The sequence below is a fragment of the Sycon ciliatum genome, chromosome 2 (assembly GCF_964019385.1).
Source record: "Sycon ciliatum chromosome 2, ocSycCili1.1, whole genome shotgun sequence".
Taxonomy (NCBI): Eukaryota; Metazoa; Porifera; class Calcarea; order Leucosolenida; family Sycettidae; genus Sycon; species Sycon ciliatum.
The window spans coordinates 33,575,987-33,591,499 of record NC_088644.1 but is presented as its reverse complement, the minus strand read 5'-3'; the positions used below and the strand labels follow the sequence as shown (position 1 = coordinate 33,591,499).

The window sequence follows — 15,513 nt, the reverse complement described above, 5'->3', positions numbered from 1 at the left end:
TACATATCTTTCCTGGGTTGTCCAACTATGAGATGTCACTGATGTACTGTACAAGCCATTATTCTAACGAGGCACATATATAACGATTCCCTAAAATTGACTGGTTTACGCGAACAAAACGTAACGATTCTGACTCATTCTCAACGCTCAATAGCAACAGTATTGTATCGATTTCTGTGTAACGAGTTCTATTTTAACGACAGATTTCTCCTCGTTAACTCGTTAGAGTTAGCACTTCGTTTTATTATGGCTCTTACAGTATTGCAACCGTAGTGTCACTGTGCAGACGACACACAGCTGTTCCCTGTGGAAATATTCAGAAACAAAGAGCATGTATGCATTGGGGAATTTGAGTTCTTGCATTTCTTGCCGACAGTTACATGTTTCGAGTCGGCGCCTGAGAGATTATGGTTAATCAGCATGAGTGTGACATACGAACCGTGATAGGCGTAACAGGGTTCCAGGCCAGCACTTGATCCGTTCTGCTTTGCATCAAGTAGAGCAACTACACGGAGCAAACACATGAAAATAAAAAAAGGAAATGGGAGAGCGGCAGCAGTAATGGATCAAATCAAATCGAACCCAGTGATAAAAGTGAATAGAATAGCTGGCGAAAAAGGAGGACAGAATGTTACGAGTTATGACTAACTGTCCACCGACGTGACCAGATCTTTTACAGTCATTTTGTATACAGTGATTTTTTCCTCCTTTTTCACCATAATTTTATTGGCTCACCATCCGAGTTAAAGAATAGCCGGCACTTACCCTTTTTGATGGGGTTCAAGAGGAAAATGCGTTCATCATTGTAGATCAGAGGACGCTTTTGCTTTACACACTTGTCCAGAATGCCACAAATCGACATATTCTCCAGCAGAGGGTTCTCAAATTCGGCCTGCAGGGTTGAAAGGAGAAAAGCCACGGTACAGGGGGTAGCACTGGTGTGCATGGTCTTCCGGCAGATTGAAAAACGGTACGCACCAAAACTACCTGATAGATGGGTCAGAAAGCAGGTGCAGTGAGGCGCAATGGCAGGCGTAATGCTACGAAAAGTTCCATGCTTTGAATCAAGTGCATAACTGCACAAATAACTGATGGTTATAACTGTAAGTGTGGATATACTCACACCGAGATTATCCGGACACCGGGGGAGTTACGGGGACTTCGGTCTACCGGGCACCCTTTGGGTGAGCTGTAGTGGAAATAATACTACTGTTTTATTACTTTTAGTGACCTCACAATCACATGCCGTATCCCTGGCCTTTACTTGTACCTATTAAAACATACCATATTTTCCGGAGTATACGTAGCAATGCAAACACTCATAATTCATCCAAAAAAGTCTTATAGCACAATATGTAAAGAGAAAAGGACCTATAAGTTACAGGTTATGACTAACAGTCCACCAAGGTAACCAAGGTAACGAGATAATAATACAGTCAGATAGCATAACATACAGTCGGATAGCATTCACGCCGGAACTGCTGCTGCTGCATAGCCCCAAGTCTGAAGACTTGGCAACTTCACGCCTGCATCTGACTCTTGCGCTATGATACGCGCCGCCTATGACACCCCTCAGAATTTCCCACGTTGCTCACCCTTATGTTCTGGCTGCCCGTTTTGGATCCATCAGTTGCCTGATGATCGTAGTAATACGTGAAACTCAGAGTTGTAACAAAGCTTCCAATCTCCCTCTTGTGTACAGTCAGATAGTGCGACAACAAGGCACAGAAACTGACTTTTCTCTTTACATTTTCTCTCAACATCCCAGTTTTTGTACCGCAATGGTCAAATTAACCGTGGTGTACAGGGGATACTTGTATGACTGTATTAACTATTTGCTGACAAAGAAAATCTGCGTGCGGCATAAACTCCTGTGCGGCTTCTACTCCTGAAAATAGTACATGTGGTTCCAAGCTACGGACAGTTCAAAGTTACGGACAGTGCCCGGTCCCCACTGCCTGGATAAACAAGATGCAGGGGTGTAGGAAGCAGTTTAATATTGGTGCGGCGAAATTGTGAGAGGGGGGTCCGGGGGTCCTCCCCCGTGGATTTTTTTGAAAATTGGGCCTAAAAGGCCATATTTTAATGCTACAGAATATGAGAAATAATGTTACGGAGGTAGCCTCAATTGAAGTATTATTCGTTCTCGTTCTGCTTCTTTGAATGTTGCTGAACAGTTTTCCTCTCCATGCTCTGCTAAATCGTTGCCTGTACGCGCCACGTCTAGCGCCTTGTTTCTACGCTAGCACTTAGCACCTTATTCGTCATCACGCGCTCTTCTTGTATGTGCTGGGTGTTGGTGTAGAGGCAAGGTGTTAGATGTGGCCGCCGCTCTTGCTATATAGTTCATTGGAGCGTAGGCACAGTTGTTGTTTTTCCAGAGTTCTGCTTGTGATGGTATTCTTCTGAATGGTCGTCGAAGTAAATCTGAGTATGGTTCAAGACAGTTAGTTGCCTTTTGAGAGTATCTCTGGGTTTATGAGCCACAAATAAGAATATGCATGCTGATGATACACCGCATTGTCGATGTAAAACATGGTACCTGTACAAGAGTCGACAAGCCATCAACAAGGTTGAAATGTAAAAAATAAATATAAAAATTCAAAAACTATTGGTCCGGCGACCGCCGGGCCTGCCGGACCGGTTCCTACGCCCATGTTATAAGATTATCAATAACATGGACTCTTTTCAGCCTTTCACCAAAGGACATTAGACGTCAGTTACGAAAGACTTTTTTACATTCCTTCTTTGTGATTTTTTCCTTTCCATATTTTAGTGTTTTGTCTCTTTAGGAAAGCTGCCCTTATTGCGCATGGACAAGCAAAGCCACAGCTGGACAATACCTGGCCATAGCGACACAGTAGACGGTCACGGATGATCCTCTCTTTCCACCGTGCACTGAGAAAGCAGAGATTGCGGACGCCAAACTGTGTCGTAACCAGAAAGTCGCCGTCGTTCTCCAGCAGCCGGTCGACATCACCGGGGAGCAGGTGACCGTGTTGCCACGGAGCGGCCTGTAGCTCCTCCATGTTCTCTTCTGCATGAGGTCATGTGTGTGAGGTCATGTGTGTGAGGTCATGTGTATGAGGTCATGTGTGTGAGGTCATGTGTATGAGGTCATGTGTGTGAGGTCATGTGTATGACGTCATGTGTGTGAGGTCATGTGTATGAGGTCATGTGTGTGAGGTCATGTGTATGAGGTCATGTGTGTGAGGTCATGTGTATGAGGTCATGTGTATGAGGTCATGTGTGTGAGGTCATGTGTATGAGGTCATGTGTGTGAGGTCATGTGTGTGAGGTCATGTGTATGAGGTCATGTGTGTGAGGTCATGAGTATGAGGTTATGTGTATGAGATCATGATTATGATGCCATGAGTATGATGTCATGTGTACGATGTCATGTGTACGAGGCCATGAGTATGAGGTCATGAGTATGATGTCATGAGTAGTACAAGAAATGGAATGCAGTAACAAACAACAACAAACAACACTCGGAGCAGTGATCAGATTGAACAAACAAACAAAATTATATTAATTTTGTTTATGGTGCACAGCATCCAATGCACCTTTAGCGTTTGCGGACTACACACAACTGCATCATAAAGAAAGCCAGGTGGCTGGTTAACAGGCCGCCACTTCGAAGTACTCTGCTCAGTTGCTACTCACACTCAGCCAAAGAGGTCTTGCTTTGAAAAAGCTTGTGTATTGAGCTTGCAAAATCATGACATAACTTTCGGACTGGTCACCATTCGTATGCAGTTGTCAGTTAGTTGTAGGGCTGAAACAATTATACCGATAACTCGCATATCGATCGTTAAGAGTGCAATCGATAATCGTTAGTGTTTAAAACGAGTGCTAACGATTTATTATGAATGCATATCAGTGACAGTATTCTAGCCCTTGCACTTCATCCGATAGTGAATACGAGTACAATCATGTACTTCCAAGCGCGGTAAAATTGATTTGTGGCTTTGAAAGAGATCGGGAGAGAAGACTTTGTCTTTTTGGTTCATTTGTGTGAGAGGTTGGAGATAAGAGCAGTTGCCAGAGGGTGATGACAAGATTCTTTGCTCTAGAAACAACATGAAATTCTCTAGTTCATGTTGATAAACCAGCCAGATTTCCACAGATGTCAACAGAGCGGTGCCACAAATTTCTAATGTACCAAAGGTATCATGGAATTTCTTCATAAACTGGTGTGCGAGGTACACGAGTAGAGCCGACAAGAATCCGATAAAACCAATATATCGATCGTTAATGATATTGGTTGATCGTTAGGAGTTATTGAATGATCGTTTCAGCCCTAGTTAGTTGGCAAACCAGCCTTTCATTTTCTAACTGTCAGGTTCGGAACAACCCGAAGTGTTATGCCATACTGGAAATTTCTGGTTTTACAGTATTTTTCTGTATTTTTGCCTTTCCGTGTGATGGTGTGATTTGCCAATGCAGACGTTCAAGCTTCTTTTAGCCTCAACAGAGTTCGTGTGTAGATGTGTCATCAAGATCAGCACCATGCAAACTCACCTCTCCCGCACTGGTGCTCACGCCATTCATCTGCACGCGTGTACTCTGGTAGATCCGATCGTTCCTTGCATAGTCTGCAGCAGAAAGAGCACGGCGAGGTGGCACCATCGCATACGCCCACACGCACAAAAACGTTTGAACATGTGATCAACTTTACCTGTGCATACTCTAAAAAATAAAATAGAAATAAAAATCATCTCAGTTCCCAAAGCGAACTCACAATGGCCGCTGCCACCCGGAATACCCCAGCGGCAGATACGGCACCTACATGTGACATTGAGGTTGACGGGATACGTCTCACTGAAGTCTTACAACTACTGGCACATGTGCCAAACGTTCTACACTCATACCTCGGCTATCCGGACCCCGACGTTGCAGACATGTCGGTCTACCGGGCACCTTTCGGGCGAGTCTCAGGGGAAATATTATCACTCCTCCGTCATCTTTTTGTGGCAATATTGACGCCATAATGCCATATCTAAATCGGTATGTCGAAGCATGGGGTTTAATGCCTGAATTGTCCAGTCTCTAAAGAAAGGATGCGCTGCAGTAGTGGTGACATGACATGCACTGCTACACTAACGTTACTACTGGCAGCCCCATACACGGATCCGCAGGAGACCAACTTCCTTTTGCCGGGCTGACAGAAATTCCGAGCGCCTGGAGCCACATACCTGTGCAATTTCTCTGCTCCCTCCAACGCACCGACGGCAATGGACTTGTTAAAGGAACGCAAGACGGCAGGAGTGACCGTTATGAAACTGTAGGTTCCCTGGGACTTTCCGCACTGCCATCCAGCCGTAAAGCTAAACTCCGTGCCAGCAAAGTTCAAGTAAAAGTCTCGACAATACTTGAATGGGAAAATAGCCAATGGTGTGTCTGTAAGCAAAGGAAATCGATAAAAGAACAATATGGATCATAGAGCTAAATCCGTGGGGATAGTACAAGTCAGTAGGAGCGGTTAGCAATGCAAAAGTTCGAAAGGAAAATTGAGGCTGGGAAAGAGTACATAAGCAAAGCTCGAAACTTCGCAAACTTGGACGCGAAGTTATAGTGATTTGCGGAAAGTAACTTTCTCTTTCCTCAGTACGCACTTGAGATGGAGGAGTATAATTAACACTACTCCCTGCTTGAGACGGAGTGTTTGAGTACGGGACTATAAAAATTCGAAAACACACACGCACGACTTTGCTTTTTTCACAAAAAGAATACAGCATCTAGTTGCTAAACCTAACAAGTGCTCTCGTGGTACTTTACGGTATACCGTAAACCGTGTTTTAAATTGCTAATCATTTTTGTTCATCCGTAGAATCACATACCAGTACTTCTTTTTTTTCATGGAGAAGGGCCATCGATATGGCGTATGGCGTCAGTAATTCCACAAAAGTGACAACAGAGTAGTAATATATCCACTGACACTCTCCCACTGGGTACCCCGGTAGACTGGGGACTTTGGGGACGGATAACCGAAGTATGAGTGTACAGGTAGCCCTTGGCGGATTATGCTCGAAAAGGTGGCAGATTCTGCTTGAAAAGCAGTGAAATTGGCAGAATCATACAAACCTTATGGCGGTCAATTCCTCGAATTCTGCTCCATTTCTTTATCCAAATACCAAACATGCATGAAACTTACAAGAGAAAGTACCGAATTCTGCCAATTTTTCTGCCAGCATTATCCGCCAAGGCCAATGTACAGTGCCAGTGGATTTCAATAGAGACTACACAAGATAAAGCCAATGAATTTGTTCCACCTCAACCACATGCGCTCTCTGGCTGATATCAAACATAGGATAAAACATACGTTTTTCTTTGCAGCCGATATAATGTTATAGTGCTTTTGGGGACTTGTGTATCCTTGTACAATATTTTTGACCTTGGATAGATGGTACGTCAGCTGTAAAATACAGATTTTGATGTCCCAGGCTAATGGTACGTTCTACAAGAACTGAAATCTCCCTGTATTACTCCAGTACCATTCTCAAACAGCTGAAGCGTCTTGGACGTTGCAACCAGCTTGGTGGCATTGTGCATAATTCTACCCAATGTCCCTTCGAGATGCTTCCTGGTCGTCAGTGATAGGTCAACCTCCAAGCCATAGGTTTCTGCCAACACAGGAACGCAAAAGAATGTACAACACATATTTCCAAAGCCGTCACACTTTGAGGAAAACTGACTTGCCGGGTCTCCAGAGAAAGAGTGACTGACTACAACGATGGTGCTCTTGCACTCGAGTCAAGAATGTAATACAGTCAACTTGGCTAATAACGACTGCGGATATAATGACAATTCGCGAATAACGACAGAATTTCCATGCCCAGAGAAAAGCTCCATCCCACTGTAATACATATAATGAGACTTCGGGTATAACGACACTTCGCGAATGAGGACACCTTTTTGATGCCCCCCCCCCCCCCCCCCCCCCCGAGTGTCGTTATAAGCGAAGTTGACTGTAAAGGCTATACGATGAGAAAGGATTGCTACCACTTAGTTGCAACAGTGGGGATGGTAGTGGATCTATGCTGTGCAGTGATGACCACCAACCACTACGACTGGCCACCGCCATTGTGTGTGTGTGTGTGTGTGTGTGTGTGTGTGCGCGCGCACGTGTGTGTGTGTGTGTGTGTGTGTGTGCGCGCGCGTGCACGTGTGTGTGTTACGTGCATGTTTGTGTGTGTGTGTGTGTGTGTGTGTGTGTGTGTGTGTGTGTGTGTGTGTGTGTGTGTGTGTGTGTGTGTGTGTGTGTGTGTGTGTGTGTGTGTGTGTGTGTGTGTGTGTGTGTGTGTGGTGGTGGTGGTGGTGGTGGTGGTGATGGTGGTGATGGCGATGGATATGTGTGTGTGGGGTGGGCAATCGCACGTGTAACACCATCCATAGCTCCGTGCCTCAGCACCGATTCTGTTTGCGGTTGCCTTGATCAGCAGAGTCTTCACTGTAGAGATAGGAGGGGGGGGGGGGGTACACAACAGGGCAATACTAATATGGAAAGGGTACGGTACGGTACACTACGTGGAAGTGATCAATAGGATACGGACCGAGGTCTTTTACTCAGCCTATATTTCCCATATAGATCGAAGTCCAGGTCAATATCATAAAATTATACATATCAATGAGCAGCTGGGACCAAACCGTGAGAAAAGAAATTCTTTTAATGGTGGTTTAGCGTGTGCGCTAAGCCCTGGAACATCTACCACTCATACTTAGTCTGATGATCATGCATCTGATTATGATGTCATTGCTATACATGCGCATGCGCAGCGCGCGCCACTCTCCCACGCGTGCATTCCAAATCTTGCTTTAGAGAGAGAGAAGGAGAAAAGAGAGACTCCTTTGTCACTTTTGCTTTCCGACGACTTGACTGTTCACTGGTTTGTCCGTCAGTTGTCAATTTCAATTTCCTACATTTTCCTGCCTCAACGGACATGCCAAGAACACGGAGCACCTCACGGGGTGCAAGCGCTGCTGGCACTGACGCTGACGGTCCCCCAGCTCTCTACCCGTATACGCAGCGGGCTGTGAATTCTGCGAATTCTCAAGACCATCGGAGAGCGAGGTCCCGTGTGATCCATGCTCATGGGCACATTTCAGCCAATGCGGACCAGGTGACTTCTCCTGCGCCGTCACAACCAGCTCCTCTCACCCTGAGCGACCTGATTGGTGTTATCCAGCCCCTCCTGGAGCGCGTGGAGCGCTTGGAATCCAACGTCGTCGCCCCTACCACCTCGCCCATTGCCGCACCAGCACCAGCACCAGCATCAGCTCCTCTCCCGCTGGGGCAGCCTTCCCCGATGCACTTGGCTTGCGCAGCCGGCTCTCCAGGACTCCCCGTCATCCCTCCACGGCTACGGGAACGTATCACACGAGGTGAGTTTGTCGAATTTGGGGACTTGTTGCCTGAAGCCATGTCCGGCAGTAGTGATGTCCTGCAGTTGTCGTTGGTGAACGGCAGGTCCGTTGAGCTGGTGCAGAGCTCGTCCATTCCCCAGCCCTCCAAGCGCCGAGTCCATGACTTGGCGACGTGGTTAGAGGCCTTCACCTTGTTCACCAGAGTCCTGGTCGATGCGTCGCCGGACCAAGCTCCAGATTTGCTGGCGTACCAAGCCAACATCATCGAGGCCAACAACAATTATCTGACCGACGCGTGGCTGACCTATGACCGTCGTTTCCGTGCTGGTCTTGCTGCCATGCCGCACCTGTATTCCTGGCGGCAACTGGACCCTAACCTCTGGCAGTCCTGCTTCACGAGCCGCGGGCGCCCTATCTGCTCGCGTTGTTCTCTCGTGCACCCATCTCCAGCCCCGCATTGCCCCTTTCGTGGAGGGCTCCCTCTTGCGCAGCACGCAGGCGGGAGCCAGTCAGCCACCAGCCCAGCTCCTCGTCACGATGGCCGCCAGATCTGCCGGAATTACAACAACGGCGCCTGCACATACCCGTCCTGCATACGGGCCCATGTCTGTCTGTCTGTCTGTCTGTCATGCCGCGGCAAACACCCAAAGAAGACTTGCACCCGAGCGGCCTCTCAGTCTTCCCAGTGACGTCGTCACTCCAGTCAACGTGCCTCGGCTAACTGCACTGCTAGCTGCTCACCCTGATGCCCTGTTTCGTGATTATGTATGTGCTGGCATGTTTAATTAACGGCTTCTCGATTGGTCACACCACTCCTCTGGTATCATGCATTCAATCTGTCAATCATCCGTCTAGTCTCTGCAATAAACAGTGTGTCACCCTGTACCTACAGTCTTGTTGCGATGCTGGGGAAATAGCTGGTCCGTTTGCTGAGCCGCCATATCAGCTGTTTCGAACCTCGGGTTTGGGCCTGATCCCAAAATCCAATGGCAAATTTCGCCTCATCCATGACCTATCCTCCCCCACTGACCGCAGTGTCAATGATGGTATTTCCCGGGAGTCATTTCGCTTGGAGTATGACACTGTCGATTCGGCTATCTCCTATATCATGAAGTTAGGCCGTGGTTGCTACCTGACCAAAGTGGACATTCGAAACGCCTTCCGATTATGCCCTGTTGCCCCCTCTGACTGGCACTTGTTGGGTATCTCTTGGGATGGTCGTTACTATTTCGAAAAGTCCTCCCGCTCGGCCTTCGGTCAGCTCCGTACATATTTGACAAGTTCGCATCTGCCCTTCATTGGGTTCTGGAGGACACATGCCGCCTTCCCCATCTCATTCATTATCTGGATGACTTCCTGAATGTATCGCCTCCCAGTCCTCCTCTTGCCCAGCACCAGAAGTCACTACTGCTCGACCTGTTTGCATATTTACAGGTCCCAGTTGCACCTGAGAAGGTTGATGGCCCCTCTACGGTTCTCACCTTCCTGGGCTTAGAGCTGGACACAATGGCTCTGGAGATCCGCCTTCCACCCTCAAAGCTGACTAAGCTATCTACCACCGTGTCGGCCCTCGTCCAATCCGGCCGGGTTCAGAAACGCGACCTCGCCTCCGTATTGGGCAAACTCTCGTTCGCGTCCAGAGCTGTACCAGCTGGTCGCACATTCCTGAGACGCCTGTACGACCTGGACAGAGCAACTCAATCAACACCATTGCACCAATGGCTACGCATTTCGGCATCGGCAATGGCAGACCTGTTGTGGTGGGCAGAGGCCCTGACCATATGGAATGGGAAGTCATTCTTCCTGGTGGATGAGTGGACGCCAGCCCCCGACATGCAACTACAGACTGATGCCAGCGGCACTCACGGTTATGGTGCCTTCTACAACGGCCGGTGGCTGAGAGGAGAGTGGACAGCCCAGAACGAGAACGAGAACATTGAGTTCAAAGAAATGTATGCTATCATAGTTGCCTGCGCGACCTGGGGTTCGGAGTGGAGCAGGCGACGCATTCAGTTTCAGTGTGACAACAAGGCCGTGGTGGACTGTATACGCTCCGGTACCTGCCGTTCACCGCCAGTCATGACACTTATCCGGGCATTGTATCTGCTGTGTATTGAGCATGACTTCTTGGTGTCAGCTGTCCACATTCCTGGTGTCACTAACACTGTCGCCAATGCATTGTCTCGCAATTTGCTGCAGGTATTCAGGCACCAGGCCCCGGAAGCAGCAGCCGAGCCAGATCAGCCAGTCTTGCCAACTCTCCGTTGACAGACTCCGTGCTACAGCTAGCAGCACTGGCAATAGCACCATCCTCCCGCCGGACGTATTCTACCGCCGAGACCCGCTACTTCCAGTTGTGCCAAGTGCATGCCTGCAACCCATTGCCGGGCGACGACTTTACTTTGTGCTATTTTGCTGCCGAGTTGTTCAGGACTCTTCAGCCTCGATCTGTCCGTGTCTACATGTCGGCAATCCGCAACCTTCATGTGGAACTTGGCTTTGCTTACCCGTCGGGCCCAACAACTCTCCTCGCTAGGGTCCTGCGGGGCATCGACAGGTCGTCATCGACACAGCGTCATCGTCTGCCGATAACCACTCCACTTCTCAGGGAGATCTGCCGGCATGTTGCCGTTCCACGCATGCGGCACCCTCACGACAAGGCCATGCTAAGGGCAGCTTTTTCCTTGGCGTTTCATGGGTTCTTCCGTTGTGGAGAACTGACTGCTGGCCTGAGGCGATGTGATGTGACGATCAGTACTGACCAGCGGTCGTTATCGGTAAACGTGCACTCATCTAAGACGGACCCCGACAGCACGGGCCACACAGTATTGGTTGGAGCCAGCACGGACGCACTAATCTGCCCAGTGCAGGCCATGGCAAACTACCTGGCGTTTCGCCCCGGCGGCGACCATCTGTTCACTTATGCTAATGGCCAGCCGCTTACAAGAAATGCAGTGTCCTCTGAACTGCGCAACCTGCTGCCACTCTGTGGGGTCACGGACCCGAGTGCATATGCCAGTCACTCTTTCCGGATTGGCGCCGCAACATCAGCGGCCATGGCAGGTGTCCCCGAACACATCATCCGTATCATGGGTAGATGGCGCAGTGATGCGGTCCACCGCTACATCCGGGCTGCTACAGCTGACACCCTGCGAGTGTCACGTCAATTAGCTGCAGTTCAAAGTCATCAATGGTAGCTGCGGGTTAGTGACCACATCATGCCTGAACTGCTTAGCTTTAGCTTTACATTGCTGCTGTCAGTACAGCACAATACACCAGTCGTATTTCATTATTACTCTCATGCCATATTGGGGATATTGGGAACGGGCAGTCTATCTCCGCAGCTGGCTCATTTCAATCACTACCGGTCGCAGCTCCTGCCCACGGCAGGCCAACCGTCTCTCGTTCACACTCTGTGTGCTCCAGGTCACAGCTCCTGCGCAGAGCAGGCCGACCTGTCTGTCTCTCTCTCTCACACACACTATGTGTGCACCGGGTCACAGCTCCTGCGCAGAGCAGGCCGACCTGTCTTTCTCATGCATGCCAGCTGCTCCGCCCAATATCCCTGATATGCCAACCAGAAAACAATGTGTTCTGAGCCGGGTGCATGCCTGTATGTGGAGAGTGCGTTAATGGTGGTTTAGTGTGCGCGCTAAGCCCTGCTAACGAACGTGGAACATCTACCACTCATACTTAGTCTGATGATCATGCATCTGATTATGATGTCATTGCTATACATGCGCATGCGCAGCGCGCGCCACTCTCCCACGCGTGCATTCCAAATCTTGCTTTAGAGAGAGAGAAGGAGAAAAGAGAGACTCCTTTGTCACTTTTGCTTTCCGACGACTTGACTGTTCACTGGTTTGTCCGTCAGTTGTCGATTTCCCCTTCCCTCCCAACCCCATTCGACTGGGGATCACTATCTCTCCGTCCCTGTCACCATAATTTCCTCAATAACAGTGTCAGTACAACTCTTGTCAATATACTTATATCGGGTGAGGGCAGTCTATCTCCGCAGCTGGCTCATTTCAATCACTACCGGTCGCAGCTCCTGCCCACGGCAGGCCGACCATCTCTCGTTCACGCTCTGTGTGCTCCAGGTCACAGCTCCTGCGCAGAGCAGGCCGACCTGTCTGTCTCTCTCTCTCACACACACTATGTGTGCACCGGGTCACAGCTCCTGCGCAGAGCAGGCCGACCTGTCTTTCTCATGCACGCCAGCTGCTCCGCCCAATATCCCTGATATGCCAACCAGAAAACAATGTGTTCTGAGCCGGGTGCATGCCTGTATGTGGAGAGTGCGTTAATGGTTTTCAAACTAAGTGAGACCCATTAACGTTTGCTATGTGTGCCACATGAGATCTGCACCGCACCACTAGCATCAATAGAATTGGCGACCAAGCCATTTCCCAGCTCAACACCAAAACACCTGACGCCCTCACCACAAGATTCAGCCGCGTCGGAGGATCCTCTGACATATCCTCTACACTGGCGAATACCTTTCACAAGGTGCAAGTGAGGGAGTACATCGTGGCAAGTCCTGCCATCAAGGTACTTCTGGTTAAATTCATTGACATCCGCAAGACCATCCATAGCGTCCGTAGCCTGTAGATCAGAGGAAAGTACACAATCTGCATTGGTCAAATCCATAGGCCTAGTCAATTCACTTAGGTCTTTACTGTTAAAGGGGAAGTTAAGGCAAAAATTAAAATTTCACCAGTTGTAGTCTTCGGGGTGCTGAGTCGAATGGTCTTGGTCCGAGAAAGCTGGGACGCTCCCTTCCTACTTGAATCCCAATCGAACTCGCGCACTTCCACCGAAACTGGGTGACTGCGCCCTACTAGATGGGGATTTGTATGCAAAATGTCACTAAAAACGCCGTTTCGTTCTTATAAAAGCACGGATGACCGCGATTGGCCCATATGTTGTAGTCTTTTGGACGCTGAGTCGACTGGTTTTGGTCCGAAAAGGCTGCGATGCAGCGTTCCTCCTTTATTCCCAATCGAACATGGTTGAACAAGTGGTCACGTGCTCCTGGGTGCCCAAATCACCTGGTCACCATGCCAGCAGGCGACAACTTTCACACCAAGCTTCAACTCGAGTTCAACTCGAGTGACAGGACTGCACCCAAAAAAGGTCAAACAGGCTAGTAAGTTGTACCCTGCAGGCACGGTGACCAGGTGACTGGTGTACGCAAGAGCACGTGACCGCTTGTTCAACCATGTTCGATTGGAAATAAAGGAGGAACGCTCCATCGCAGCCTTTTCGGACCAAAACCAGTCGACTCAGCGTCCAAAAAGACTACAACATATCGGCCAATCGCGGTCATCCGTGCTTTTATAAGAACGAAACGGCGCTTTTAGTGACATTTTGCATACAAATCCCCATCTAGTAGGGTGCAGTCACCCAGTTTCGGTGGAAGTGCGCGAGTTCGATTGGGATTCAAGTAGGAAGGGAGCGTCTCAGCTTTCTCGGACCACGACCATTCGACTCAGCACCCCGAAGACTACAACTGGTGAAATTTTGATTTTTGCCTTAACTTCCCCTTTAAGAGTCAAGCTCAGGGTTTTAGTGACATACACACGCACACACACACCCGCGCACGCGCACGCACGCACACACACACACACACACACACATCTCTGTCATTCTCAAAATATTTCGGCTGCAGAAGAAAGTTCAAGGGCATGCCAAGTGAAATCGATCCACCAAAGTGAGAAAAAACCCGGATAACACTAGATATATGCACAGAGAGAAGAAAAGGAGATAGAAAAGTCAAGCATACCAATAACTGGCAAAGACAATGATATTGATAGCAGCAACACGAGTACGAGCATCAGCAGCAGCAGCACCACCACCACGACCATTGATCCATAGTGCCTCTGCCAACAGACTTCATCTTCTGAAGACCGCCGGATAGACCAACAATGTTCGGAATTTATTGAACTTTTTCTCTATTATAAAAAGGAAGAAATACATCCAAGGGCTTACAATTCCGTCAGCATTTATAAGCACTTGTTCGCGGTAGATACAGTCGGTGTCGTTGTTGGACAGAATCACAGAGTTGCCGCGCGTCCATAAAAAGTAATCACCGGCATACGGCAGCCTTTCGGCAGCCTGCGCCGACAGTGCCGTAGCACCGGCCTCGTCCAGGAAATGATGACATTCGCTCATGGCCAGCTTACCCATACAGGTCTGATTGAACGTGTGGAACGATTCTGGACATCAAAGACGAGAAAACGAGTACAAGTCACGTACATTGAACGGTGCTGTCTAGTGCGCAGTGTCGTCACAAGAGTCCTAGGCCGTTCTCAGCCGGTTTCGTGCACTATTGCCTATGTAGTTGAGATACTTTGTACATGAGGATATACTGTACCTGGTGAAATTCTAGCCTGTTGGTTCATCGGCGCATCATTCTTCGGCGCCCGATAGTTCTATTCTATGTGTCAAACGGTACATTTACAGTACGCACGTATGCAATTTCTTGTCGTAACTGTCTGGTAGAAAACTGTGTCCTGTAACTCTCTATTTTACCCCATACACGAGCACGCACACATGCATTCACACACATACGCTGCCCCTCCCCCCCCCCCCCCCACACACACACACATACATGACCTGCAATATTTTGCTTCTTTTAAAGGCTTGACTCACAGTCAAATTCAGATCAAATTAATTTTCCATGCAATTCAGGCTGCTGAAGCTAGTGAGTGGCCTTAGCAGAACCTCAGCCTGACCTGTACCGAACTACTAGTATTTGATAGCTATCATCAGCCTGCCAATTAGCAATACCAATAGCTTTCCTATAGTGCTGTAAGACCACTAATATTAACGAAAATTTAATTCTAACGGTTTAACGAATTGCAAATTCGTTAAAATTTGCAGTCGTTATGTATAAAACGATGTGTACATGTACAGTAATCAAGTTTGCCGGTTTTGACGGACAGAATTCGTTAGCATTTCACTTCACTAACCAACAATCCGGAGATTGTTAATTTTAGTCGACGTTAAAATATCTGGTCTTACATTAGCTATCAAATACCAACACTGAGGCCTGGTTGAGGTCCTTCTAAGCCCACTCATTTCAGCAGCCATCATACCAAACCAGCATTTATCTGGTGTTCTTGCACTACTATCTCTCCCCAA

General features: G+C 48.5%; 1 protein-coding gene across 3 annotated transcripts in view; it reads right to left on the bottom strand.

Annotated features, from left to right (window-relative positions):
• LOC135809759 (uncharacterized) overlaps positions 1 to 15,513 on the bottom strand; it is a 51,013-nt gene that overhangs the window by 8,769 nt on the left and 26,731 nt on the right. For all 3 annotated transcript variants that reach the window (XM_065323182.1, XM_065323181.1, XM_065323180.1), the window contains exons 6-13: positions 14,359 to 14,585; positions 12,810 to 12,972; positions 6,498 to 6,626; positions 5,199 to 5,403; positions 4,525 to 4,598; positions 2,844 to 3,037; positions 766 to 892; positions 440 to 505 (exon numbers count right to left, since the gene is read on the bottom strand). In XM_065323182.1, coding sequence (XP_065179254.1) covers positions 440 to 505; positions 766 to 892; positions 2,844 to 3,037; positions 4,525 to 4,598; positions 5,199 to 5,403; positions 6,498 to 6,626; positions 12,810 to 12,972; positions 14,359 to 14,585 — 1,185 coding nt within the window. The remainder of the gene's footprint in view (positions 1 to 439; positions 506 to 765; positions 893 to 2,843; positions 3,038 to 4,524; positions 4,599 to 5,198; positions 5,404 to 6,497; positions 6,627 to 12,809; positions 12,973 to 14,358; positions 14,586 to 15,513) is intronic.